General features: G+C 42.8%; 1 protein-coding gene across 2 annotated transcripts; it reads left to right on the forward strand.

Annotated features, from left to right (window-relative positions):
• On the forward strand, positions 1-26,642 carry WFDC1 (WAP four-disulfide core domain 1). Of its 2 annotated transcripts, XM_073308475.1 has the most exons (7): positions 1-457; positions 12,324-12,519; positions 14,824-14,907; positions 18,423-18,563; positions 21,158-21,199; positions 23,051-23,114; positions 24,034-26,642. In XM_073308475.1, the coding sequence occupies exons 1-6, from the start codon at positions 302-304 to the stop codon at positions 23,107-23,109; spliced, it is 678 nt and encodes a 225-aa protein (XP_073164576.1). In that variant the 5' UTR covers positions 1-301; the 3' UTR covers positions 23,110-23,114; positions 24,034-26,642. The 2 variants fall into 2 exon arrangements, with proteins under 2 accessions (XP_073164576.1, XP_073164577.1); XM_073308476.1 differs by lacking the exon at positions 14,824-14,907.

Genomic DNA, 26,642 nt, shown 5'->3' on the forward strand with positions numbered 1-26,642 from the left:
AATGCCAGATGTTGTGAACAAAGGTCTAAAAATAATCTATCCAGTGATCATTCAAGGGGAATATGTGCCTCGTGGGTACACGAGATGGGAGAACCTGATCTGTCTTTGAACAAGAAAGTTCAACAGCAGCTCCTGGCTCCTGATTCTGGGCTCCAAAACTTTTTTTGTTTGTTTATTTTTTGCCTCCCAGAAGCTGTTCAGCAAAGAGTCGTTTGCTTCAGCAGTCAGCTCTCTCCCTCCCTCTGATTTGTCTGGCGCCTTGAAAGCTGGGATCCGTATTTTCTTATTTCTCATCAGGAACATGGACTCCAGCAGCAATAGCCTGGGGCCCAAGCTGCATTTCTGCAAAAAGATCTTCACTGCAGCCTTGTGTGTCTCAGTCTTACTCGCAGAATCCGGCTTGGCAAAGAATCTTTGGAAACGTGCCCTCCACCTGAAACTGGCCGAGAAGTATGATGTGAGTACCTAGCTGAGGGGGGACATCGCATGTGAACTAGCAGGAGGCAGGCGTATGTAATGGTGTGTCCAGTGTGTCCTTTGAGAATGATCAGGATTTGAATCCTACGCTTTTGCTGTTTGTAAGAGGGCTCATTTAAGCTTGCTAGGCTGTGTTAAACTTTTACCACCTATTTTCTGCAACATGAGACATACAGATAAGGGCACACTTTATACATTGAAAAATAAATTTGTCATGCCATAGCCACAGCCCAAGGAGGTGCTCTGCACTGGGAGAGGCTGGGGAAGGGTAGCATGACCAGACAGCAAGTGTGAAATATTGGGACAGGGGGTGGGGGGTAATAGGAGCCTATATAAGAAAAAGATCCCAAAATTGGGACTGTTCCTATAGAATTGGGACATCTGGTCACCCTAGAGAAGGGAAACCTGAATGAAGAAAAGGAGATTGTGGTTGCAAGTGCAAAACCCATATAAATGTGCATAGAAGTGCTAGTATAAAATACCAAAAGGAAAGTACCATGGTCCACTGCATAGAGTGGGGGAACTGGGAGTCAGAATTCCTGGGTTCTAAGCCCACCTCGACCACTGGCTTGGTGTGTGTGATCTAGCGCAAGTCGCTTCATCTTTCTGTGACTCATTTTACCCATCCACTGTAAAGTGAGGATAAATATGTAAAAGGGTTTTGTGACATTTAGCTAATGAACAATAGTGTCTTGTGATCCATACAGAAAAGGTACTATATACATATAAAGAGGTCGTTCCTGTCCTGGAGCAAGTAGTTCAAGGGAGAATCCATTCTCAGATTGGCCTCCTTTTATAGAATCATTGAAATTCAGGGCTGGAAGGGATCTGGAGAGGTCATCTAGTGCAGCCACCTGTGCTGAGGCAGGACCAAATATACCTAGAACCATCCCTGACAACAGGTGTTTGTCTAACCTGGTCTTAAGCACTGGAATAGGCTTCCCAGGGAGGTTGTGGACTCCCCATCACTGGAAGTTTTAAACTATCCTTCGAGTTAGACAGTTTCTCCCAGTATTGAACTGAAATCTCCATTGCTTCGGATTAAGCCCATTTCTTCGGTGGACTTGGAGAACAATTGATCACAGTTCTCTTTATAACAGCCTTTAATGTATTTGGAGGCAGTTAGCAGGTCCCCAACCCCCACCCCGCCCCTGTCTTTTTTTTCTCAAGACTAAACGTGCCCGGTTTTTTTAACCTTTCCTCGTAGGTCAGGTTTTCTAAACCTTTTATCCTTTTTGTTGCTCTCCTCTGGACTCTCTGCAATTTGTCCACATCTTTCTTAGTGTGCTGCCCAGAACAGGACACAGTACTCCAGCTGAGGTCTCACCAGTGCCGAATAAAGTTGGGGCAATTACCTCTGGTGGCCTACATACAGCGCTCCTGTTAATATACCCCAGGATATTAGCCTTTTTCGCAACTGCATCACATTGTTGACTCTCATCCAATTTGTGATTCACTATAATCCCCAAAGCCTTTTCTACCGTACTACCACTTAGCCAGTTATTCCCCATTTGGTAGCTGTACATGTGACGGGTCCTTCCTGAGTGTAGTACTTTGCACTTGTCTTTAGTGAATTTCAGCTTATTGATTTCAGACCAATTCTCCAATTTTTCAAGGTCATTTTAAATTCTAATTCTGTCCTCCAAAGTGCTGGCAAACCCTCCCAGCTTGGTGTCATCTGCAAATTTTATAAGTGTACTATCCACTCCATAATCCAAGTCACTAATGACAATATTGAATAGTACCAGACCCAGGACAGACACCTGCAGGACTCCATTAGATATGCCTCTCCCTTCCCCTCAGTTTGACAGTGAACTGTTAATAACTACTCTTTGAGCATAGTCTTTCAACTGCCTTTTAGAAATTTCCTCTAGTTCACACTTCCCCAGTTTGCTTATGAGAATGTCATGTGGAACTGTGTCAAAGCCTTATAATCAAGATATATCACAGCTACAGCTTTGCCCGCTATCCACTAGGAGAGTAACCCTATCAACGAAGGAAATTAGATTGGTTTGGCTTCATTTGTTCTTCAGAGATAAAGTGGGTGATGTAATATCTTTTACTGGACCAACTTCTGTTGGGGAGCAAGACAAATTTCCTTTTCCCCCTATGACTAGAGAGGTGTTAATGGGCCACTTCACCTTGAATGATCCCTTGAAATATGTGTTAACAACTCATGCTAAACAATCTGCTCCACCTTGCATTTAGCTGTGACACTCTGAGTACACTTCCCAGACCTGAGGAAGAGTTCTGTGTAAGCTCGAAAACTTGTCTCTCTATTATCCTGGGACCAACATGACTACAACAACACTGCATACATGATTTGTTCTTGACTATTCTCTGGAAGTATCTCCTCCATTCTGCCTCCCCAGACTTTTGACAGGTGTTCATTAGCACTGCTTGCTGGCGTGGGTTTCTGGCTGACATGCCATCATCTAGGACCAGCGTCACTCTTACCTTCAGGCCATTATAGCTGAGAACAAACCAGTGAAATGCAGGAAACTTCCTGCAAAAGCACAACACACCTTTCTAGCAAGGCTCAAAGGTCTTCTGCCCAGCAATCCAGTTGCAATGTGCTTGAAAACCCTTTGTGGCTAATTAGTGTGTTGCAAAGAGAAAACTAGCCTAGTCTCCAAAGTGGTAGTGGACACTATGACCACAGTGTCCCAGGTCTGAGAGGTTGTCCGTCAGGATCAGTGGCAGAAAAGCTGCAACTGTTCTGTGTACACAGAACAGAAGGGGAGGGATTGGGCCTGAGCATGTTTCTGGAGTTCAAAATATTCTGGGGCCAAAAGATTTTTCTCAGTATTGCCAAAGGTTCAAAAATCATGAGATAGGCTTTAAGATCACAAGATTATGTAAAAACAATAGATTTGGGGTTCTTTTCATTTGCCTTCTGCTTTTTGAGTCTTTAGGTTTGTGGTTTAGATGCACTGGAGGTGGGGGGTGTCACATTTTGAAGCTTTCTCCACAGTCACAAGGGCTAGAAACTTACTTTTTCTTTAAGCATGAAGGCTGAAATCATCACAGATCCACCTGACTCCAGAAGCAGGGGCTTTAAGGAAAACAATCATTATCATGAGACTCATGACAAAATCATAAGAGTTGGCAACACTGTTCTAGACATCAACAAGTAGGAGGTAAAAAGTATACATATTTTTGTAAAAAGAAAATTCCTGACAGTGTGAATATAACAGTTAAAAATTCAAGGCATGCTAGTTAAAGGGGATCTCAGAAAACCAGTTGTTGTTTTTTAAAGTAGCAAATTAAAAAAAATTCAGATTGACCGTGTCCTTTTAAAAGCCAACATTGGCCAATGCCTTTTGCCTCCTGAATATGTTGGGTCAAAATTTCAGCCATTGTTAAGCTGGCATCTGTTTCCAAATGCTCAGGTTTGATTGGGCCCACAAAAGTTGATGCTAAACTTGTTTACGTGTTCACTGTTGGTGAAGGCACCCAGCCACTGCAGAGGAGCACAGAGAACGGGTTGTGGACACCGAGGGGTTGGAAACTCACATTAGCAGGCACAATCAAGGGCCCCGAAGACAAATGCCAGGGGATATGGCCCATGAGGCTGACAATGACATGTTCAGTCACAGATTTGCTCTGTGCACGTGACAGGTGTTTTGTGAAGTGAGGTTCACACACCTGATAAACAGAGGGAGGGTAATCGGAGACGGGTGCAAAATTTCTGCCTGTCACTTCATGAACCTTTTGCAGCAAAATTGTGAGGACAATGAAAAGGCAATGGGATGTTTCACTGTCAAATTTATCTCACTTTGGGGAGTTCAAGAACATTCGCTGGATTTCAGCATTCTTTTGTGAACATGTGAGGCTGCAAATTATTTAATAATATAGAGCAAAGAGCAGTTCTGGTCTGCTAAATCTCCATAACTGCACTGGAAAAATACCATTATTAGTAACAATAATAATTCTGCCATGTTGCAAAACCATTGTGAAGTTAAAATCTGCAATCCTCTGCTTTCCACAAAAACTATGAAGCAAAAGACTCAGACAGATAGAATCCTATGTTTTGATGTTCAGATAGCTTGTTCTAAGCCACAGAATCCTTTCCCTTGGGGATATGCCCTCCTCCTTGAACCAGAGGCTTTTCAAAGGATTGTTTTTCTGGCAGCAGCTAATCCAGGTGCTACTGATCTGTCAAGCTCAAGAGTAATCACTTTCTCTAGGAGGGGGTGGAAGCTGCATTTCTCTGTCCTTTCCCTTGCACGCTTAAAGAAGCGGAGTTCCAATGTCTGACGTTTCCCTTTCCAGAGCACTGGTCCTGGGCTCTCTCTACGTCTCGTGTATGGTTCTGCACACCAATGTGCTGCATCGTCCATGCCTTGCTGAATGCACACGAGTCATGCAGAGTGGGGAATGCTCCTGTGATCAGCATTGTTCTTTCTCCACCTAGACCCTCACATCTCATCCGACAGGTCTGTCTTGTTGGAGAAGAGGGGAACAAATGAGACATTGTTCTTAGTCCGTTGTTTGACCTCCCCCAAGCTAATGTATTTGTTGCCCCCTGCTTATACCAAGAACAGTGTTTAGAATGAATGCAGGATGGTGTTTCAGATCCCTTGCTTCTGGCAGCAAAAGGAAGGAGTGGGAATATTTGGGACGTTCAGTTTAGCCATGTTAGATTTCAGTTGATGGAAGGGATGTCAGTGATACAAAAGTGGCCAAAAGGGAAGAGGTTGGAGTGGAACAGCAGATTTGTGCGGTATTAATGTAGAAGTGCAATCAGATGGAGTCCCGAGGGATAGGGCCTAGTGAGACAGCCGAGGGCCAAGGATGTAACCCAGTGGGAACCTCTACTGAGAGTGGGAGAAGTTTCCAAAGATCCAGCAGTAGCAGTAAAATGTAGATGATGATCCAGCAGGTATTCCTTATCCCCCATTTCTATGAATATGCACATCACGCACAAGATGTTTATTCTTTATTGTTTCAGAGGAAAGATGACTGGTGGCCATTAACTAAACAAATCCCACCAATCACACGGCACACACTGAAATCAATGGCAACACTCCTATTGATTTATAGTGGGCCAAGACTGGGCCATAAGCATTGTCTCACGAAGGCAGGCATCTGGAACAATGAAAGGAAGCCAGCCTCGAACTTAAAGGATCTGACCCTCATCTGATGTACATTGGTGTAGCATTACTGACTTCAATGATGCTGTGCATATTTACACCAGATGAGAATCTGGCCCTAAATCTCTCTCAACAGGAACCCCAGCTAGAAATATGTCTCACCGGATCCATTCTGTGTTGAACTCCAAGGAAATCTAAATAGATTTCTGCTGCACATAAGGATATTACAAGTGTCAGAGCATTGTGCTTAGAGGCAAACTGGTTCTCATTTGTAGACATGAAAAATCTAAGGATGGATGGAATTTTTATGAGGCAGGCCAGATCCCTCAGATGTTACTGAAAGTCTGGGAATACAGTGAGTGATTTAGGGTAATGAGGCTTCATTCCATTTTTTTCTAGTGACTCTGGACTTGGCTTTCCAGGTTCCTCAGCTGAACTTTTAACTTTCCGCTGTTAACTAGTTTCTGGAAGTCTTTAATGCAGCTATCGCCATTAAAATGAGTTCATGAGTCTCCTGAGACAAACTGCAACTTGCCTCCAGGATTGAAAAATATCTTCAAGTGCAGAAATGTTAAGACATGCCAGAGTCCATAATATTTAAAAATCCAAGTCATGCTCACAGCCAAAATGTAAATCCTACCAAGCTATTAAATAGGCACTCGTGGAAATCATTATTCCAAGACAGCAGTAATACAAGACTTTGTAAATGAGGGAATTACTTTCCCCCCCTTTTCCTAAAAATCTTATGATACCCAAAGCAGCGGCAGCATGTTGATTAGTTAAATTTTGCAAACATGCTGTACAGCAGTGAATTTTTAAGTACTGGGATATCAGAACACTAGGAACACTGAGAAAATAAGGCAAAAACTTAGTAGGGAAACAGCTACTCCGGGAATTCTTGGCCTTAGAACTTTTATTGTTCTAAAAGGGAAGTCACATTCATTATGGTCAACTGTTCATTATGAATTTTGCCCTTTCAATTAGTGAATCAATCATATTTGTTTTCTTTTAAGTATCAGTTACCCATCTGTATTTGCTAAATATTTTGGGTAAATACATTTCAGACTATGGGTTGAGTGACAATAACATTTTAAATAGGAGAATAACAACTAATGAACTTCCAAAATGAATCCTTTGATGAATGATCGTCCCTGCTAAAGTCTATGGAACTTTTGGGATTCCTGAACATTTTCACTGATATGCAGTGTTTGGACTGGATTATGAATTATGAATAGACCTGGTTCCACAAAAAGAAAATTTGAAAATTTTGATTTTTTTTAAATTAAAAGTTAAAAATTGGAAGTTAGTGTTCTGACCAATTCTATCGCTGGTTAAAAATGGGGCCAAGGGAGGAATTGGGAATATCTTTGTCAAAATTTTTCTTTTTGTTGTTGCTGTTGTTGTTTTACATTTTGAAATCAAAATATTGAACTTAAAAAAAAATCAAAGAGCTCTCATGATTAATAGTGACAGGTTCAGAGTAACAGTCGTGTTCGTCTGTATTCGCAAAAAGAAAAGGAGTACTTGTGGCACCTTAGAGACTAACCAATTTATTTGAGCATAAGCTTTTGTGAGCTACAGCATCCAGCCAGCATCCAGCCAGTATGCATCCGGTGAACTGAGCTGTAGCTCACGAAAGCTTATGCTCAAATAAATTGGTTAGTCTCTAAGGTGTCACAAGTCCTCCTTTTCTTTTTATGATTAATAATGTGACTCATCAATGCATAGGAAGAAATTCTGATACTCTTCCTTACTTTGAGCAGCACCTTACTCCATAAGTGCCTGTTAAATACATGGACTGCTAGTGGAATAAGGTGCTTGTCAACATGATTAGGCATATTAGAACCTGACAGTGTGAATATAACTTGGTGCTTTCATTTGTGGAAATACTGGTGAATTAGGCTTTTTTCCCCTCACTTCTCAACAAATTAAAAACCAATCATCATCTGGATTTTCCCTACCATACCCCATGATCTACAAGCTCCAATTGTTTGTTAGAACAATTGAGAACCTGGGTGGGTTTACACTACAGTTCCCACATAATATATTGGATGCATCTCAATCAGAGGGCATTTCAGACATCTGGGAATGTTTCCTATTATTAAGGCTGGTTCTTGTCATTGCACAAATGTATGAGATTGGCTGAAATAAAGAAATATCACATCGTTGTCACTATATGTTATGCATGATTCATTACAGAGAAAGTGGAGGTAAAATCTATCATGTCAGCATTACAAATAATATACAACATTTTCCCCTTATCACGTTGAACGGAATTGCATCAATTTCCTATGAAATGAACTATTAGTTATTCCTAATTACATTTTAAAATAACTGATTACAATCCACTCATTCATAACAACAAGGCCATAGTAGGAGCAGTCAGTCCCAAAGTTAATAAATCCAGTTATTTGTGCACTGCCTCTCAATAGTTGCAAACTGAGGCCATCTGGAGGAATCTAAAAGCATTGCAGTGAAGCCTTCAAAATCTTGCTTAAATGTTTCCTTGTACATTGATGTAATGACAATATTTGAATGAAGGGCTCCCATAATTTTCCCCCCCTTAACCTATGCCTGCTGTGTGCATTTATTTGGGAAGGAGAAGACTGAGTGATTGGAAAATCTATTTGCGTTCTTATTTAAAGAAAAGCAGTTTCCCACACATAACCATTACCAGGCCCAAGGAGAGAGGCAGAAACTCTTGGCAAGCAGGCTTATCTTAGATGCAAATCATGGGAAATGCTTATACATTGTACCTGAGAAATATACTGGATGTGTTGTTACTACAGGGGAGTATCCAGCTTGTGAGTTCAAGGTCTTGCAGGGGATCCTATCGGTATCCTGTCCCAGGAAGTTTGTTTTTCAACATCTAGTTCAATGAGCTGTACCCTAAAGACAAACATTTGCTTTCCAGAGGCGTTGTTGAGTCCCAGGGAGAAGGTACCTCTGGCAGGGATGATTTAGCAGTGCCCAGACATGGGGAGAATCTCTCAGTGTTAATCCAAGTTCCTCTGTAATCTGATGATGCCCTCTTGAGAGTGGCCTGACTAGAGTGGTGCAATGCAGTAGAGAATCTGCCCCTTTGTGACTGATTTGCAAATGCTAGGGTGCTGGACATCATTACGAGAGTGTAGGTAGAGTCTTAAACCAAACAATCTGATAGCAAGTTCTTTTCTTGTCTCCATTTGCAACTTTATCATTTTGGGCTGAATGCTGATCTCAGTTACAGGGTGTAAATCCAGAGTAACTCCTTTGGCTTTGGTGGAGTTTATTTAGCATTACACCTGTGTTCATGAGAGCTGAGTCTAGTTTGATCCCAATATTTGATTATAGTCAAACTTTTCTAATCTCTATTTCTGAAGTTTGCTCTCTTCAGTTTAGCTTAGTTTCACTTACATTCCCCAGGTTCTCTGTCTCTCTCATGTGCTCACACATACTGACACCATATTCTTTTGCAAATCCAACAAAAGTTATTTTTTTCATACTCCAGAGCATTAATAGACACTTTGCTGATAGCACATGGTAATAGTTAGATAGCAAAAGAGACAAGAAATCTTTGTGTCTGAGGAACATAAAAATTCAGAAGTCAAAAATCATTCCTCCAAGGAGTGATGTATTATTTAGACAATGGGTCTGATTTTCCCCTGCACTGAAGATGCTTTGCATTGTCCCACCAACACAAAGCAGCCCTAAGGCTGACGTAGCTAGCCAGGGAATGCTTGCCGTGATCTGTCAGAGCCACCTGTTGTGGCCTAGAGTCACTATATCTGATCCTTGGCTACCCTCTTCCCAGCCCTCTGCATAGCTTCCCAGCCACTGAGAAGAGGGTGGACCCCAATCCTATTCTTTTCCCCTTGGGAAAAGGGGTGTGATCAAGGGGAAAGGGCATGCCTGGGGCTCCCCATATTAGCTCCTTAAGGAAGTTGGCAGCTAGTGCAAATGATAGCAGCTGCCAGGTTGCTCTAATTGACACCATGGGACTGGCACACAGACAGCTGATGTTCAGAAGGTCACATAGGCACTGCCATGAGGAGGGAAGCACAGGAGGAGAAACATGGCCGGTGGGTGGGGCTGATCCACATATGCAGCCCCCCCCCACCAGGGCAGGTGGAAGCTGAGTCAGCTGTAGTGTCTGCAGAGTGCCTGAGGTGGGGAAATTTTGTTCCTTCCCCTTTCCCACAGAACTCCCCTGCCTCACACTGCATGTCTGAGCGCAGGGATGAAGGCTTTGGCCCATGGGGAGTATGAATCAGGCTTGAGCCGCTTGTCAATTTCTGTGGAACGCAGGGAGTTGGCTTCTCATCCAAATGCCATCTTTGTGAATCATGTTACTTTGTATGCCGCTGCTTATGCTTGTCAGGGAAAGTACCACGCTCTGCTAATTCTACTTGAGAGTTTTCCTCATCGTTTATGTGTGATTAAGAATAGGCCGTATTTTCCCCATATCCAAATACAGTTTGACTTGGCATAGTATTAAATGGCCACGTGTCCTCCTCTGCAGCTTCTGGTACAAAGCTGGACATTTCATACAGAGGTTTCAGAGTAGCAGCCGTGTTAGTCTGTATCTGCAAAAAGAACAGGAGTACTTGTGGCACCTTAGAGGCTAACAAATTTATTAGAGCATAAGCTTTCGTGGGCTACAGCCCACTTCATCGGATGCATAGAATGGAACATATAGTAAGAAGATATATATATATATATATACACATACAGATAAGTTGGAAGTTGCCATACAAACTGTGAGAGGCTAATTAATTAAGATGAGCTATTATCAGCAGGAGGAAAAAAAACTTTGTAGTGATAATCAAGATGGCCCATTTAGACGGTTGACAAGAAGGTGTGAGGATACTTAACATGGGGAAATAGATTCAATATGTGTAATGACCCAGCCACTCCCAGTCTCTATTCAAACCCAAGTTAATGGTATCTAGTTTGCATATTAATTCAAGCTCAGCAGTTTCTCGCTGGAGTCTGTTTTTGAAGCTTTTCTGTTGCAAAATTGCCACCTTTAAGTCTGTTACTGAGTAACCAGAGAGCATGAAGTGTTCTCCTACCGTTTTTTGAATGTTATGATTCCTGATGTCAGATTTGTGTCCATTTATTCTTTTGCGTAGAGACTGTCCGGTTTGGCCAATGTGCATGGCAGAGGGGCATTGCTGGCACATGATGGCATATATCACATTGGTAGATGTGCAGGTGAACGAGCCCATGATGGCGTGGCTAATGTGATTAGGTCCTATGATGGTGTCACTTGAATAAATATATGGACAGATTTGGTGTCAGGATTTGTTGCAAGGATAGGTTCCTGGGTTAGTGTTTTTGTTGTGTGGTGTGGGGTTGCTGGAGAGTATTTGCTTCAGGTTGGGGGGCTGTCTGTAAGCGAGGACTGGTCTGTCTCCCAAGATCTGTGAGAGTAAGGGATCGTTTTTCAGGATAGTTTGTAAATCTGTGATGGTGTGCTGGAGAGGTTTTAGTTGGGGGCTGAAGGTGACAGCTAGTGGTGTTCTATTTTCTTTGTTGGGCCTGTCCTGTAGTAGGTAACTTCTGGGTACTCTTCTGGCTGTCAATTTGTTTTTTCACTTCAGCAGGTGGGTACTGTAGTTGTAAGAATGCTTCATAGAGATCTTGTAGGTGTTTGTCTCTGTCTGAGGGATTGGAGTTGTATCGTAGAGCTTGACTGTAGACAGTGGATCTTGTGGTGAGTCCTGGATGGAAGCTAGAGGCATGTAGGTAAGTATAGCGGTCAGTAGGTTTCCGGTATAGGGTGGTGTTTATGTGACCATCGCTTATTAGCACAGTAGTGTCCAGGAAATGGACCGCTTGTGTGGATTGGTCTAGGCTGAGGTTGTGGTGGGGTGGAAATTGTTGAAATCATGGTGGAATTCCTCAAGGGCTTCTTTTCCATGGGTCCAGATGATGAAGAAGTCATCAATGTAGCGCAAGTAAAGTAGGGGTGTTAGGGGACGAGAGCTAAGTCAGCCATAAAAATGTTGGCATACAGTGGGGCCATGCGGGTACCCATAGCAGTGCCTCTGACTTGAAAGTATATATTGTCCCCAAACGTGAAATAGTTGTGGGTGAGGACAAAGTCACAAAGGTCAGCCACCAGGTTTGCCATGACATTATCAGGGATACTGTTCCTGATGGCTTGTAGTCCATCTTTGTGTGGAATGTTGGTGCAGAGGGCTTCTACATCCATAGTGGCCATCTCACTTTACAGGAAGGTTTTAAATTTGTAAAAGGCTGCTGGCATTAATCACTTACAACAAACACAGAATAATTATGAAACACAGGAACAATAAGGCCTCTCTATCATCATCTTCATTTCAACTTACCTCTCTTTCTCGCTAGAGTATTTTTAAGGCACCGGTTACTGAAGTGCCTACTGCCTCTCTCTCTTACTCTTTCAGACAAGTGTAATGGACATTTTAGGGATTTAAAAATTAAACTCCTGAACACTTCTACATCATTAAAACAATGAAATAAATAGTAGTACTTGGTATTTAGGTAACACATTTCATCAGCTGATCTCCAAGCACTTTGCTAAGGTAGCAACAGATTAGTATCTTCATTTTACAGGTGGGGAAACTGAGGCACAGGGTGGTGGTATCACTTCCTTGATGAATACGTGAAGTCAGTCACTTCTTAATGCTCACTCCAGCTATGTCACTTTGCAATATGTTTAATGTTGACCAAATGTTCTCCCTTATGCCAAATCTGTGTTTTCCCTTTTCTTCTTTTTTTTGCAAGGATTATGAGTACCCTCTTCATTCTCACAGCGCCCACTACCAGAAGAATGACCGCTGCCCTCCACCCCCGCAGACTTTACCAGAGCGAGCATGTGAGGTGCCCAGCTGCCGTTCAGATTCTGAATGTGAAAGACACAAGCGTTGTTGCTACAATGGGTGCATCTATGCCTGCTTAGAATCAGTACAGCCACCTCCAGGTATGGTAGGCTGTGAGATCAAACTGCCTCAGAAAGAAATGTCCAAGATGTTGCCCAGATACAAACAGAAACAGCTGAAATAACAATGGTAGGCTGTAAAATGGGGGGTGTATCCCCATATATATTAGTGTAGAGAGGTTAGCCGGGGCTTGTCTCTCTCTGGGGAGGCGGGGACCCCCACCGACTCACTAAGTTCGGGAAGAGGTCTAGCAGGGCCCCGGGCTACTTCCAGACTCCCCCTCTTGAGGTACCTGGGTTAGGGTGGTGTCCTCAGGGGGGTCCAGCACCATGGGTTCTTCGGGATAGGTGGCGAGGGGTAGACTCGGCAACTCCTCCGGGTAGCTGGCCTGGGGCAGGCTCAGCAACTCCTCCGGGTAGCCGGCCAGCCCTTGGGTCCACTGCAGGTCGCTGGGGCTTCCCAACCAGGAGGTAGGTAGATGAGTCTGGTCTCCCTGGCGGCTCCTCTCAAGGAGCTCTGGGTCTGGCCTTTATACTTCCTGTGCCATACCTGACCCTCTGGGTGGCGGGCTCAGAGCTCCCTGGCTCCACCCACTCTGGTGTCCAGAGGGGCTTGTCTCTCTCTGGGGCGGCAGGGACCTACACTGCCTCACTACAATTAGGTCTAAAATAGGACTTGGGGTTTGAGCCTGAATCAAGAACTAATCTTTGGTTCCGTTGTGGCGAATAGTTGAGAGCTGCCCTTGTGTGATTTTTGGCTCAAGAGAGAGGAAGTTGCACACATCTGTTGATCTTGCAAGATTTGTAAGATTTGGCAAGATTTCCACCAACTTGAATGGCAGAAATCACGAGATTAGTTATTTTCGCTATATTATACATTAACCCAAGTTCATGGCCGCATGGCAGGTAATGAGAGAGAGTGGAGAATTTTTGAATTTTCAAAATTTAAGTGAAAACTTTGCAAAACTTTGAAAAAAAAAATCTGAGTACATTTTTTGCTGGTCTTCAGTCAGTTTGGAACTTTTCCAAAATTCAAAGTTATGACAAAAAATGTTTGTAAAAGGTTTTCTGCATTTTTCAACCAGTTCTGCCAGTAACCTTTTTATAGGAAAAACCAAGATGCTTTAACCAGCTACTTGCCAAAATCAGAGATTTTCATTATTGTTGAGAACTAGCTTTAGGACAGTCATTTTCCTTTTATTATAGTGGATACTCTTAGTGTTGCAATGTATTTAGTCTCTGCCTGTAGATGAATTTATTTGAAAAGTTTGAGCAAAATCCTTTCTTCTGTTTCCAAGTTAAGGGAGAGTTCAGAAAGATATTCCTTTCCAACTGTGAAATAATTCTAACACCATCTTTTTAAAGAGATGGGTGGTCTACACTTACGGCAGCATGTACAGATGCTGCACGCCCAGCTAGTACAGGTATAAATAACAGTGTAGCTGGCGAGGCACAGCTTAGGTAAGTAGCGTAGAGTAAGTGCCCTACATGCCTGAACCCCCAGGGTACGCACGCTACATGGCTGTCTACTTACCCAAGCAGTACCCACCATGCCTACATTGCTATTTTTAACCATGTAGTGTCTCGTTGCAAGAGCCTTTCCCCACTGCAGTGAAAGGCTCCCGCAGTGGTGAAAAGCTCCATCAGCTCCCCACTGCCAGAACCTTTCCCGTTGCCTCCCAGCTGCCAGAGACATTCGTTGCCATGTTTAGCTACACACTGCAGTGGCATGTATGGACACAGCCTGTCTGCCAGGCCATGGGTCGTGACACATGTAATGCCGGTACTCTACACGCCGACATAAGTTTACACATAGCCAGGGAGACAGTCAAAATGGCTTGAAACTTGGCACAGACATCATTCTCATTGAACTCTGACTTCTCTTGGGTTACACAGGGAGCAAGAAAGAAATTTCTGAGCATGCTCCGTGGGGGGGGATTTGCTCTGACTTTTAGCAGCACTCAATGAAACTCTATCCAGTTTGGGCCAGATCTTACAAGGTGCCTAGTCATGGCTCAGTCCAAAGCCAACGGAAGTCAATGAGGGTCCTTCCATTAACGTCAATGGATTTTGGACCAGGGTCTCAAAGGTTGCTCAGCATTCTGCAGGCCTAGGCCCTTTGTACGTCCATGTTGCAGGGGTCCTTGCTATGACTGCTGCAATCAGGCTGCGGCTGGGACATTTTGAATGACTGCGAACGTAAATACGTCACTGAAACACACACAGTAAAACCCTCCCTGAAGAACTCCGCCTGCCTTATCATCAGGGACTGGAGAAAATCAGTGGCATGAAAGTAATTATGTGCCCTGTGACTGCTCATCCTTAACAATGTGGGTTTTTTAATAGTTTTAGACTGGTTGGTGCAGCCGAAACCACGTTGGCTTGGAGGAAACGGTTGGTTGTTAGACGGACCAGAGGAAGTTTTACAAGGTACAATGAGCGCAACTCGGCATTTTAATCACCTGGGCATTGTGGGTAGTTGAATTCTGCTGGATGAAGGACACTGATTTGGAAAATAATATGCAAGTCAGATGCAGTTCAGTGCCAATAAATCCGCCCTTTTTCAAGGGAGAATAGTAAATACTGTGGTTTCAGTTCAGAGCCTCAGACCCCTGTGAAACATCACTTAATCTACATTGCAGACCCAGTGTTAGCGTGGAAAGAACACTTCCTGTAAACTAATTGTCCATTAAATGAGATACAGATGTACAGTGCAAAAGGCCAAATAATAACAGATTTGTGATCGTACCCCATGTGGAAAGGTGACTCCAGGGTTTGTGAAGTGAACAGTATTTCAAATCTAAAGCAAAAGATTTGTTTTTAATATACAGCTCTGTTGAAAGCCTCTTTAGTAGGGACAAAATTCTCTTCTTCCATCTGCCATGCAGATGCATAACCAGTTCTCATTAGTGCATGAAAATCTGATTGTCAGGGAAAGTGATGTGAACAGGATGAGCAAAGAATATACCCAATGCAACTTGTAAAAGAAGATTTTGCCCTCAGAGCTGGGTATGCCATGATAGCATAATCTGACACTACAGTATTGCATGTCATTCTGCATGCATGGGTGTTTGGGTTAGATGGACCAAGTGCAAAGGGGAGAGTCATTTCCTTCCCAATACATAACCCCAACTCCATAGAACTGATTTACATAACTCAATGCGAGATTAGTTTGTGTGTTGTATTTGGTGACCAACGCGATCCACTCCCATTCAAGCTTATAGAGTTTCATGTAACCTTTATTTTGTACATTTTAAGACCGTGCTGTTACCACCTATGAATGCCATATACATTCAAAGAGACAAGGTGGGTGAGGTAATATCTTTTATTGGCTCAACTTCTGTTAGTGGGAGAGACGAGCTTTCAAGCCACACAGAGCTCTTATCTTATCTTGCCTCTCTCACCAACAGAAGTTGGTCCAATAAAAGCTATTACATCATTCCCCTTGTATCTCTAATATCCTGGGACTGACGTGGCTACAACTACGCTGCATATACATGCAAAAACAGATAAGACCAGGAAAGTAATTGATCAAGTTACCTCTCCTGGCACACTCCCTATCAGTACTCAGCCTGGGCCCTGGAAGCTAATGATCCAACCAGTGATGAATCCTGGTCATGGTCCACCTGAGGAACATTGTGTAAACGCTAAGAAGAAGGGACAGGAGGACTTCTTTTGCAAATCTCTGGCCTCTGCTATGTTCTTACGCTGTGTCTTCTTCACTCTCGTGTTGTCTACCACTGTCTTTTATACCCTGTTCCATGTCTTAACTCATGCTCAGTTACCTCATCTGTGAACCTACCCATTCTCAACCTGACTAAACATTTTTATGCATAAATCATAACGAACCTAAACTAATACATTTTTGCTTACCCTGTTAAAACTTTTTTTTGGTCTACTTCTGTACTGATTTCCTTTGTATTCTCTGCTGTTTATTTTACTGGCTCCATCTAATTTTATCTTACTGGTCAGTTTTTGTGACTTTGGGTTTTTGCTTGTTTGCTTGTCTTGCTGGGCACCTGAAATTAACAATTCCCTCATGATGTTCTGTTTCACCCTGCTATTTACATAGATAAGGTTTTACAAAGCAAGACACACAAACTAGGTTTCATGGTTTACACAATCCTTAAGCTGTTATAACTAAGCTCTGAAATGTTGCATCAGCAGGGACACATAGAAAAGCAAAAATTCTTTTATATTTTTCTACCCTTTAGATAATTCATTTCTCCAACACAGTCCATTGCACTGTTTTCTAACAGATGCTTGAGATGCACTTTATTTAAATGAGTTTTAGGTTAATAGATTTCAAGGCCAGAAGGGACTATTGTGATCATCTAGCCTGATCTCCTCTATAACACAGGCCAGAGGATTTCACACAGTAAATTCCTGCATCAAGCCCTTCAGCAAGTCATGTCCCTGATCTGTCCCTCAGTTTCCCTATCTGTAAAATGGGGATAATGATACTGACCTCCTTTGTAATGTGCTTTGAGATCTACTGATGAAAAGCTCTATGTAAGAGCTAGATGCTATTATCTTTATATCATTGCTAGCCTGAATTTGTATAGTATCAGCTTCCAGCCACTCGATTTTGTTAGGCTTGGTCTTTGAAATTAAAGACCCCTCTCTTATCAGAAATCTTCTCCCTGTGTAGGAACTTCTAGATCATGGTCATGTCAACTCTTAAATAAAGATGAAATCACATCCCATTACAAATTCTCTGAGCTATCCAGTCCCACCTCAGTAGGGAGGTGTGATCTGAGCACAGGCCTGGAAAGTAGGAACTTGAGAATTGTCATTCTCAGCCCTGACACCTTTGGTGGCCTTAAGCCTGTCTCTTGGGGACCTGATTTGCAGACTCCAGATGTTGCTCATGCAGTTCCATGTGTGTTTCCCATGCATGCACAGCTGAGCATGCAGACAGTAGGTTCCTAAAGTAAGTGCAGGCCTGAAGTCTGAAAATCAGGCCTTAAACCTCATTGCCTCCATTTCCAGATGTATAAAGTGAGCATAAAACGACCTGCCTTGCAGGTTTAATTTATTAATCAATGGTTCTAAAGTACTCGGACAGTCTTGCTTCAAGGCTTCGGCCAGTCATTATTAGAGACCTGGATGAGATCTAAGAAATGGGGCAGATTATCCCACATCTGCCTACTGTGGGGGTCCTTCCACCTTCCTCTGAAGCATCTGGGGCTGGCCACTATCAGAGACAGGATATATGGATGCCGGCTCTGATCCAGACTGGCAATTCCTAATGAGAAAATTCTGCCTTCAACTCCACTGACTTCACTAGGGTTGTACAAATGTCAGTAAAATATACTGCCCCCCCATTTATTTTTGACTCTTATTTTATTTGATTACAGCTGAATGGAGCAGTTAGCATGAAGTGCTCCAGAAGTCGTGTGTGAGAATTAATTTATTAGTTAATAGATGTAGAGCATCTTGAATATTTTGGAACCATTCCTTGCTGTGCCCATTGACCTCTGGGCACAGAAGAAGGGGAGAACTACCAGGGAGTTGGTAACAGTTCCCTGGTTCTTGATCTAAACCCGGGTGCTGGTTAAAGCAGCTTGATGGCTGCTCTAAATTGTGCCAGCTGGTAACAGTCCTGGAGAGGCCACCAACTGTTCAGAGCACTGCCAGCCACCCCTCTTTTCCACCGGTCTCCAGCCCCAGCACACACCCCGTAGAAAGGGCTGCAGGAAGAACAGAAAGGCAGCTAGCTAGGGACTCTCCAGTTAGTGGAAACAGTCATTCTCCCCTCTCTTTGAATGGAGTAAAGCCGTGTCGAGCTCTCTACACGTGTTAAATATTCAATATTACTGTTTGTAAAGCACTTTGAGATCTTTTCCTGGGAGGGGCTTCCAAAGAACACAGCAGGATTATCCTTCTCCGGTTATCCTGGCCTAATAAAATCTAGGTTTATGACACGCAGGCTTGTTTTCCAGCGGAGGCCTGCAGCACCACTGAGGATGGGGATGAGCCTCTGCATTGCCCTACAGGATACGAATGCCACATCATCAATCCTGGCAACACAGCCGAAGGAATCCCCAACAGGGGTCAGTGCATCAAGCTACGAGGAAATCCCGGTCAGTTCATTCAAAAACATCCATCCTCGCTTACTCTGTCCAACGTAGGGACTATGCTGAGGGGTCTCTCACCTGCCCTGAGGCAGATAAGGGCTTGTTAGGTCAAGCTAAGTAGCATTCCTGGGTTTTCACCTCCTCCCTCTTTTAATCCCGGGTTTCTTCAGCGATGTATCTGATCTTTCCACCATGTATCCATCACACTTCCATATGACAAAGGAAATGTTCCTGCTGCGTTGCAGGCAGCTATCCCCCAAGACTGAACATCATCTCCCCCTTGCCCCCCACCCCAACCCCCCGGCAGCCTCTCCATTCCCTGCTGTCTCAGTTGAGTGGATGCTTCGGAACCCAAGTCTCGCATGCACATGGTGCTGGCAATCAAGTCATTGCTTTGGCCTTAAAAGAAAATGCCATAAGACCAAATATGGGAGCTAAATTCAGGGGGTGAGGAAGTGGGGGTGGGGAAGGAGTTCCGAGTGAGATGAACACCCTGTATAAACATGGGGGAGCTAATGTCTGCACCTAGTTATACATCAGCCACCCCACAGAGAGAACAGTGGGTTGCCATTACTTAACTGGGGGCAGAATCTGGAGCATATGTTTTTGTGGCTCGTCTTTACTGTGTGTTCTTTTGATCATACTGGTATGATACTCAAGGATAAGGCACTATGAGCATGCAGGATAGGTCACCATTTAATTGGGGGAACCACTGCACAGTTAAAAGCTGTCTATGTGTAACGCCTTAAATCACACGAGAAAATTAAACTGCTGCCTTTGAAAAATCCCAAGGGTACAATCAACACAAACAGCTCATGGTCTTTCGGGGCTTCTGGAAAGGTGCTGACTGATCTCAATTTCCAGGGAAGCCAAAGGGAGTTCAGTGTTCGGCACCATTCGGGATCAGCCCCTAAATAAATCCGAGCAGCAATTCACTTTTCTCTCTTTTTCTTCATGTGTGCAGTACATGACATTCTGGACTGTAAGCCAAATTCTCAGCATAGCTCCACTGAGTTCTTTAATTTACTTGACTTCAATAGAGCTAAGCCAATTTACAAGCTGGGGAATAGGCCCTGTAAATTTATTTGATCAATGTCTGTGCATTTGCATTTTGGCTGGGACAGGAAAGAATTTATTCCCATCTACAGACGATAGTAAACCTTAGCTCATTCTATTTAAATATCAAACAGTAAAGTTCTTAAACTACAGTAGAAAATCAAGATTGAAATTGTTTTGTGTCACCTGACCAGAGTTTCTCCTGTTGTTTCAATCACAAAGATCATCCTTTTTTTTTTCTCCACTGGTGTGTTTGCCAATAAGGGAGCTCACACATGCTGATGTGTTTTCTGAGACCGTTTTCAATCTGTACAAGAGTGTGCAGCTTCTGTAAAAGATTTATGGACTATATACTCTGTGATGCAACTCATCACAGGCCAAAAACATCAGCAGCCCCTTTTCCTACGTAACCACAATAAAAACTAGTAGAAGTATCAAACCAGAGCCCTCTTTTGTTGTGGTTTTTTCCTGTAATAAAGACTAAAGGCTTCAGAATTTCAACTTCCTTTGCCTTTCTTGTGTCTTTGAGGGCTTTTTAAATGTCCTCTAGTCACTAATGTAATGATATATACCTGTGTTTATGGTGTTCATGCACTCGCTGTCTCTTTGAGCTGTAAAAGTTTCGGACACAGTGTGGTCCCTGGTAAACAAAGGAGAGGAAGCTGGAACTTGAACTGTGCGGAAGCCTGTTAGAGTGTCTCAAATTCTAGCTATGTTTTCTTTAATAAATGCTTTATGTTTAAGAAAGACTAATTATTTAGATCATGACTACTTTTAGTGGTCAGAGTATTTAGGAGGAGGATGTGACTGCATGGATCCACTGGCCAAAAGGTACTGGTAGGAGCTACATAGCGGCCTACAGATACCAAGACAACACAGCTGCAGCCATGGGAAGGCAAGATGCATGCTCTGTTCCCTGCCCAATTGTTGAGGATAGGAATCTTGGTCCCCCTAGTTCCCTGTAGAGTTTTCAGGCTATGCACAGGGACCAGGATTTAATCCAAAGAAAGCAGTTAAGAGCGAAGCCTGGTTGGATACGTTATCATAACTAGGCTTGGACGGATTCTATTTTTATCAGTAAATCTCGATTTCACCATACACCCAAAAACTGATGAAAAATACTTCCGTCAATAATATTCTAAATTTACAGATAGGAGAAGTAAGAAAAGTCCTGCTTGTGAACCTGTCAGAGTTTGATTTAAAGCTATTTACCGTATACAGTTTGACATGAGACGTTGACAATTTGTGTTAATGGTTATCAAGCTTTATCTTTTTGAATCTCAACACCTACTGTCATTAAATAATTGTTGTCTGACCCCTCCCCCCCATACATCCCAATTTCCAGTGACTGTGAAAATTTGAATTGATGAAAATAGCCAACAAAATTGCTTAAAAACCATAATTTTGCACAACTGTAAACAATTTGAAATCAATAAAAAGTAGAGAAAAATGCTTTAAAATAAACATGGATAGCATCTGTCAAAATTATTTTAAAAAATCAAATTCTGCCAAGCCTGATCATAATGTATCTTATTGTTTTGCAGATGGACGCAACCTAAGGCATAAATATTACAAGGAGTATTTTGGTAAGACACCTTCTGTGGGTCTTTGGTATTGCTGAGCTTTACACCGGTCACATAGTTTACAAGGAATTTGCTGCCTATGAAATGGCACAGTGGGGAGACATTCGTCAGAAGCTTCTCAGCACACCTTTGCCAGTGCATCTCAGGGCAGATATGCAAAGCCCCTACCACAGCGTCTTCCAGAGCTGAGACTGCCAACAGTGCTGCAATGTATGGTGGGTTTATGATATGGAAGTCACCTCTGGAATGGGAAACACCCAATTCAATTCATTTTCACTTGTGATTTAATCAGGAAAGGAATCCTGTTCTTGGAAGGCGAAAAGCTAGGAAAAGCTACCCACTACTTTGCACCTTTTTTTTTTTTCCTTGCTGGTTTTCCACACCTTAGTTAGATCACGATCACTCTTCGATCTAGAATGGAATGGTCAATCTCCCTTCAGTTAGTCCTATGCGACCTAACTGAGGCCCTGGGAGTAACCAAAGGCAGAATCACTGGTGTAATTTAAACCTACCACTGCTACAACAGCCCCACCAAAGAACTGGAAAATAAGACTGTCATAAACATACAGCTACGGGTAGCATAAAATCCCTCCTTTACCTGTAAAGGGTTAAGAAGCTCAGATAACCTGGTTGGCACCTGACCAAGAGGACCAACAGGGGGAGAAGATACTTTCAAATTTGTGGGGGAAGGCTTTGGTTTTGGGCTTTTGTTGTTGTTCTCTCAGGAGACAAAAGAAGAGACCAAGCAAGTATTCCAGCTCCTACTGAAATGATATATCTAATATTACAGAAATAGTAAGTAACAGCAAGGAATGCATTAGATTATCTTTTGTTTTAGCTTGTGAATTTTCCCTGTGCTAAGAGGGAGGTTTGTCCCTGGTGGTTGGTCTTTTTTGTAACTTTAAAGTTTTGCCTAGAGGGGAATCCTCTGTGTTTTGAATCTGATTACCCTGTGAAGTTACCTTTCATCCTGATTTTACAGAGGTGCTTCTTTTACTTTTTTTTCTTTATAATAAAGTTCTGTTTTTTAAAAATCTGGTTTACCTATTTGGTTGGTAGATTATTCTCAAGCCTCCCCAGGAAAAGGGGGGAAGGGACATGGGGGGATATTTTAGGGAACAGGAATTCCAAGTGGTTCTTTTCCTGAATCTTTGTCTAACTCACTTGGTGGTGATAGCAGTACCAATCCAAGCACAAGGAAGGATTTGTGCCTTGGGGAAGTTTTTAACCTAAGCTAGTAGAAATAAGCTTAGGGGGTCTTTCATGCAGGTCCCCACATCTGTACCCTAGAGTTCAGAGTCGGGAGGGAACCCTGACATGGTGGCATTGGTGGGATCATTTTGAACCAGAAGCACAAATCTCAGGATATTAAAAGGACTTATTTTTTTCTTTTGGCTGCTTGGAAAGCAGGGAGGTTTTTTTTAAAAAAATGGGGATAAACCTCCCTCTTAGCACAGGGAAAATTCACAAGCTAAAACAAAAGGTAATCTAACGCATTCCTTGCTATTACTTACTATTTCTGTAATATTAAATGTATCATTTCAGTAGGAGCTGGATTACTTGCTTGGTCTCTCTCTTTGTCTTGGAGAGAACACACAAGCCCAAAACAAAAACCTTCCCCCACAGATTTGAAAGTATCTTCTCCCCTTATTGGTCCTTTTGGTCAGGTGCCAATCAGGTTATCTGAGCTTCTTAACCCTTTACAGGTAAAGGAGGGATTTTATGCTATCCTTAGCTGTATGTTTATGACAAAGACACATACCATTTAAAATATACAGCTAGAAATCTTTCTGAAGCGTTCATTACTGAAAGGACATGCCGTAAACCCTAATTTTGCAGAATTTTGTTTTACAGGAAGTAATTCCAATAACGTACTTGGCTACATAAAACAACAGCAGAAGCACTTAGGATAGCTTGGGTAAGTACCCTCTGAATGGGTATGGATGGGATGGATGTGTGAAAATGCATGACGGTTGCCCAATGTACAGTGATTTAAAGACATAGTCTTTTACGAGTGAAATTACCCCTCCGTAGCATCAGGCATATGCTCCACTTAGATGTCCTTGAAGCCCTAGTGGTGCTGAGGCCATAAGAACAGCCATACTGGGTCAGACCAAAGGTCCATCTAGCCCAGTATCCTGTCTTCTGACAGTGGCCAGTCCCAGATGCTTCTGAGGGAATGAACAAATTATACTGGCCCTCTGCACAGGGATGAAATTCACTCTAGGGGTATGTCTACACTGCACCATAAACCCATGCTCAGTCTCAGATTTGAATCCAAATCCCCCTTCCATCCACACATACATCAGTCTGACTCAGGTCAGCACCTCCTCTGGACTGAGGCCTGTGGACCCTGCTGGAGGGGTGGGTCCGAGCCTGAGCCCTGTTGAGGCTTGAGTCCAGACCCGGTCAGTTTGCAGTGTGGACGCAGCTGAAGCCGCAGACTCCAGTCAGAAGAGCTGCACACTGCAGTGTAGCCACTTTAGCATGATTGTGAGACCTGGATCCAGCAATTGTAAACCCAGGTTTACAATGCAGTGTGGATGCTCAAGCACGGGCTTGGAAACATCAAGTCCACAAGCGCAGGTCCCACAGCCCTGGAGTTACAATGCCGTGTAGATGTACCCTAAGTGAATTTAGTTGAAAGGCATATGCTGACAAACGGGATATGGTATTCACCATCCCAAGGCTGGTCTGTGCTGCAGGGAGATCGCAGCAAAATATTCCTGGTGAAATTCCTCTCCTCAGGTTCTTTTTCATTTGGTTTTGATTTCTCAAAATTTCGCCAGTTTCCTGAAGAACCTCTGACATTTGGTATGTTTTCTTTTCCCATGTAGAACAGGACCGTGCAGCCGAATTTTGGGATTCTCAAACATTTCAAAACAGCATAGAGCCGAAGATTAACATTCATGTCCATGCATTGTATACAATTATAGTAAATGCCCAAATGTTTTATACTGCCCATCTAGGGCCCAAGTCTAAGGCAGCCACATCTGATCCGGAATGAGAAAACGCAGAGACCGGTAGTTTAGAAGAAGACTGCATTGGAACCCAATCTTGCAAACTCTTAGGCACAGGAATAACGTCACTGAAATCAGTGAAAAGACCTTCAGGGACTTCAGTCGGTTTTTGGGTCAGGCTCATATGTAAGAATTTGCATTATCAGCCAATCTGTCCCACACTGGTGGTGTCTTTATCTTTCAGAATCAGATGCAGCTGCATTAAAACAACAGGGACAAAATGAATCAGTTAACTTTTCATTCGGCCTATGTGAGGCCAATTGCTGAGGTTACATGGTTGGGTAAGAATGTGTTCTATGCAAACACCACAGCACTGATAAACATTTAAATTCCTTTTTTTTTATTATTTGATTTTCATTCAGTGGGACCTAACTATTAAGGAGCTTTTAAAGAAAGCTATATCCAATAGTTGTCTGGTTCAGATGAATTGCAGCCCTCAGTCTCCAGATACAGCTATTCAGCATCTTCCTGATCTCTGCAAGTTGTTGATAAAAGACCTGCATGGTGCAAGAGCAGCTATTCTAGAACTCAGCCCTGTGAAGAGTGGAAGAAATCCATTCCTTTGAAGGCAGCTGTAGTGTTTATGAGCAGCACCTTTACCACTGGAACAGATAACCAGTCTGATCCACAATTTCATTTCAGATCTATATCAGCACAGTACACACTACAATGCACATTAGGGGACTGAGTCTGATTTCGCTCACGTAGGTGTAACTCAGGAGTGACACTGGTATAAAAATGGTGCACGTGGGTTTAGAATCAGGCCCTAGATATAAACAACCAGCTTGATTTTTCTAATATATGTGTGCTGAATACAATCAGTGACTTTCATACTGCACGTACATCATATTAACAGAACTCAGAGGTCTCTTACCCATAAGGAAATGAATCGACTGGTAGCTTATGCATGACAATAGTATGAATGACTTTAATATGTTCACTCAAGAAAATGGGTCAAATGTGTCTCTATTGTGTCACCATTGAAATCAGTGGAAGCTACAGCAAGGATGAATTTGCCCCAGTGAACAACTATCCTTTTATGACTTAGTCTACAAGGTAATCTATGTATTTAACAACGAGGCTGGAAATGGTCTACCATGGTGCTCTGTCTGATATTCCCTTACGTACTACAGTATATGCAAATGTTTATCCTTCCCCTAGAGTTTGGAATCCCTATATGGTAAAGGGAAAGTTAAAAATACTGAGCATTTTTTACATAGTTGCTTTCTGTTTATTTGTTTGACCAGCAAAAATGGTCAGGTTTTAAAAAATTTCATTCCAGTGTTAGACTCAGAGACTTTGAGGCCAGAAGGGACCATCGTGATCACCTAGTCTGACCTCCTGCACATTGCAAGCCCCAGAACCCCACCCGCTCCTGAAATAGACTCCTAACCTCTGACTGAGTTACTGAAGTCCTCAAACCATTGTTTAAAGACTTCAAGTTACAGAGAATCTACCATTTACTCTAGTTTAAGCCAGCAAGTGATCCCTGCCCCACACTGCAGTGGAAGGAGAGAAAAAACAACCAGGGTCTCTGCCAATGAAATTCCTTCCTGACACACACCCCCCAACAAACAGTGAAAAATGTGTACAAAATATTTTACTATTTTTAAATCAGCTCCAGAGCTCAGTGCCCTTAGTCAATGTTATGTGTTTTAAGGACCTTGCAGGATCAGACACCTAGGCTCCGGTCTCATTGAGCAAAACACTCAAACACATGCTTAACTTGAGGTGAGCATTTTGCTTTGCAATGCTAGTTAAGCTCATGGCTGAGTACTTTCCTGGATAGGAGCTGTAGAGCAGGAATTTAATCATTGCAAAATGAATCTTTAAAAAAAAAGAAGAAGAAGAAGGAAAACTGATAAAATAAGGTACTGCTGAATGTTTGCTGGTTACTGCATGCTGTAGAAAATCCAGCCTACCTAATGGTGCTAAGGTGTTAGTTTTTCTTTTAAAAGCTCTTTTAAATTGTCAAACTCAGAAACAAATCAGCCGGAGTGGAGATCTGAAGGCTACGTTTCCAATATAAACATTCATACTGCTTTTGACAACACCATATATTGAAAGACAAATTTTCCTGAGTTCTTTCTGCTGCCCAGAAAACAAATGGTTTTAAGGCAACATTGTAAAAGCTCAGTAGGAAACTGGTAATGTTAGCTTTTAAATAACACATCATATGTGTGTTTAGTCTCATTTTAAGGCTTGTCTGGTGCTACAATAAACTGTTCATGTGACGTTATATGCTCACAGTGCTCGCGAGCTGCCAGGGTCTCAGCTGGTGTCAATCGGTGCCTTCAATGGAGCCGCTCTGACCTCCACAACGTGAGAATCTGGCCCAATGACTCATTCAATACTATCACTCCTGTTTTGTGCTGCTTGTCATTCGAAACGTAGGGTCTCCTACTTTGGTGCTCAATAAAAACAAA

This window comes from Lepidochelys kempii, chromosome 12, assembly GCF_965140265.1.
Source record: "Lepidochelys kempii isolate rLepKem1 chromosome 12, rLepKem1.hap2, whole genome shotgun sequence".
NCBI lineage: Eukaryota > Metazoa > Chordata > Testudines > Cheloniidae > Lepidochelys > Lepidochelys kempii.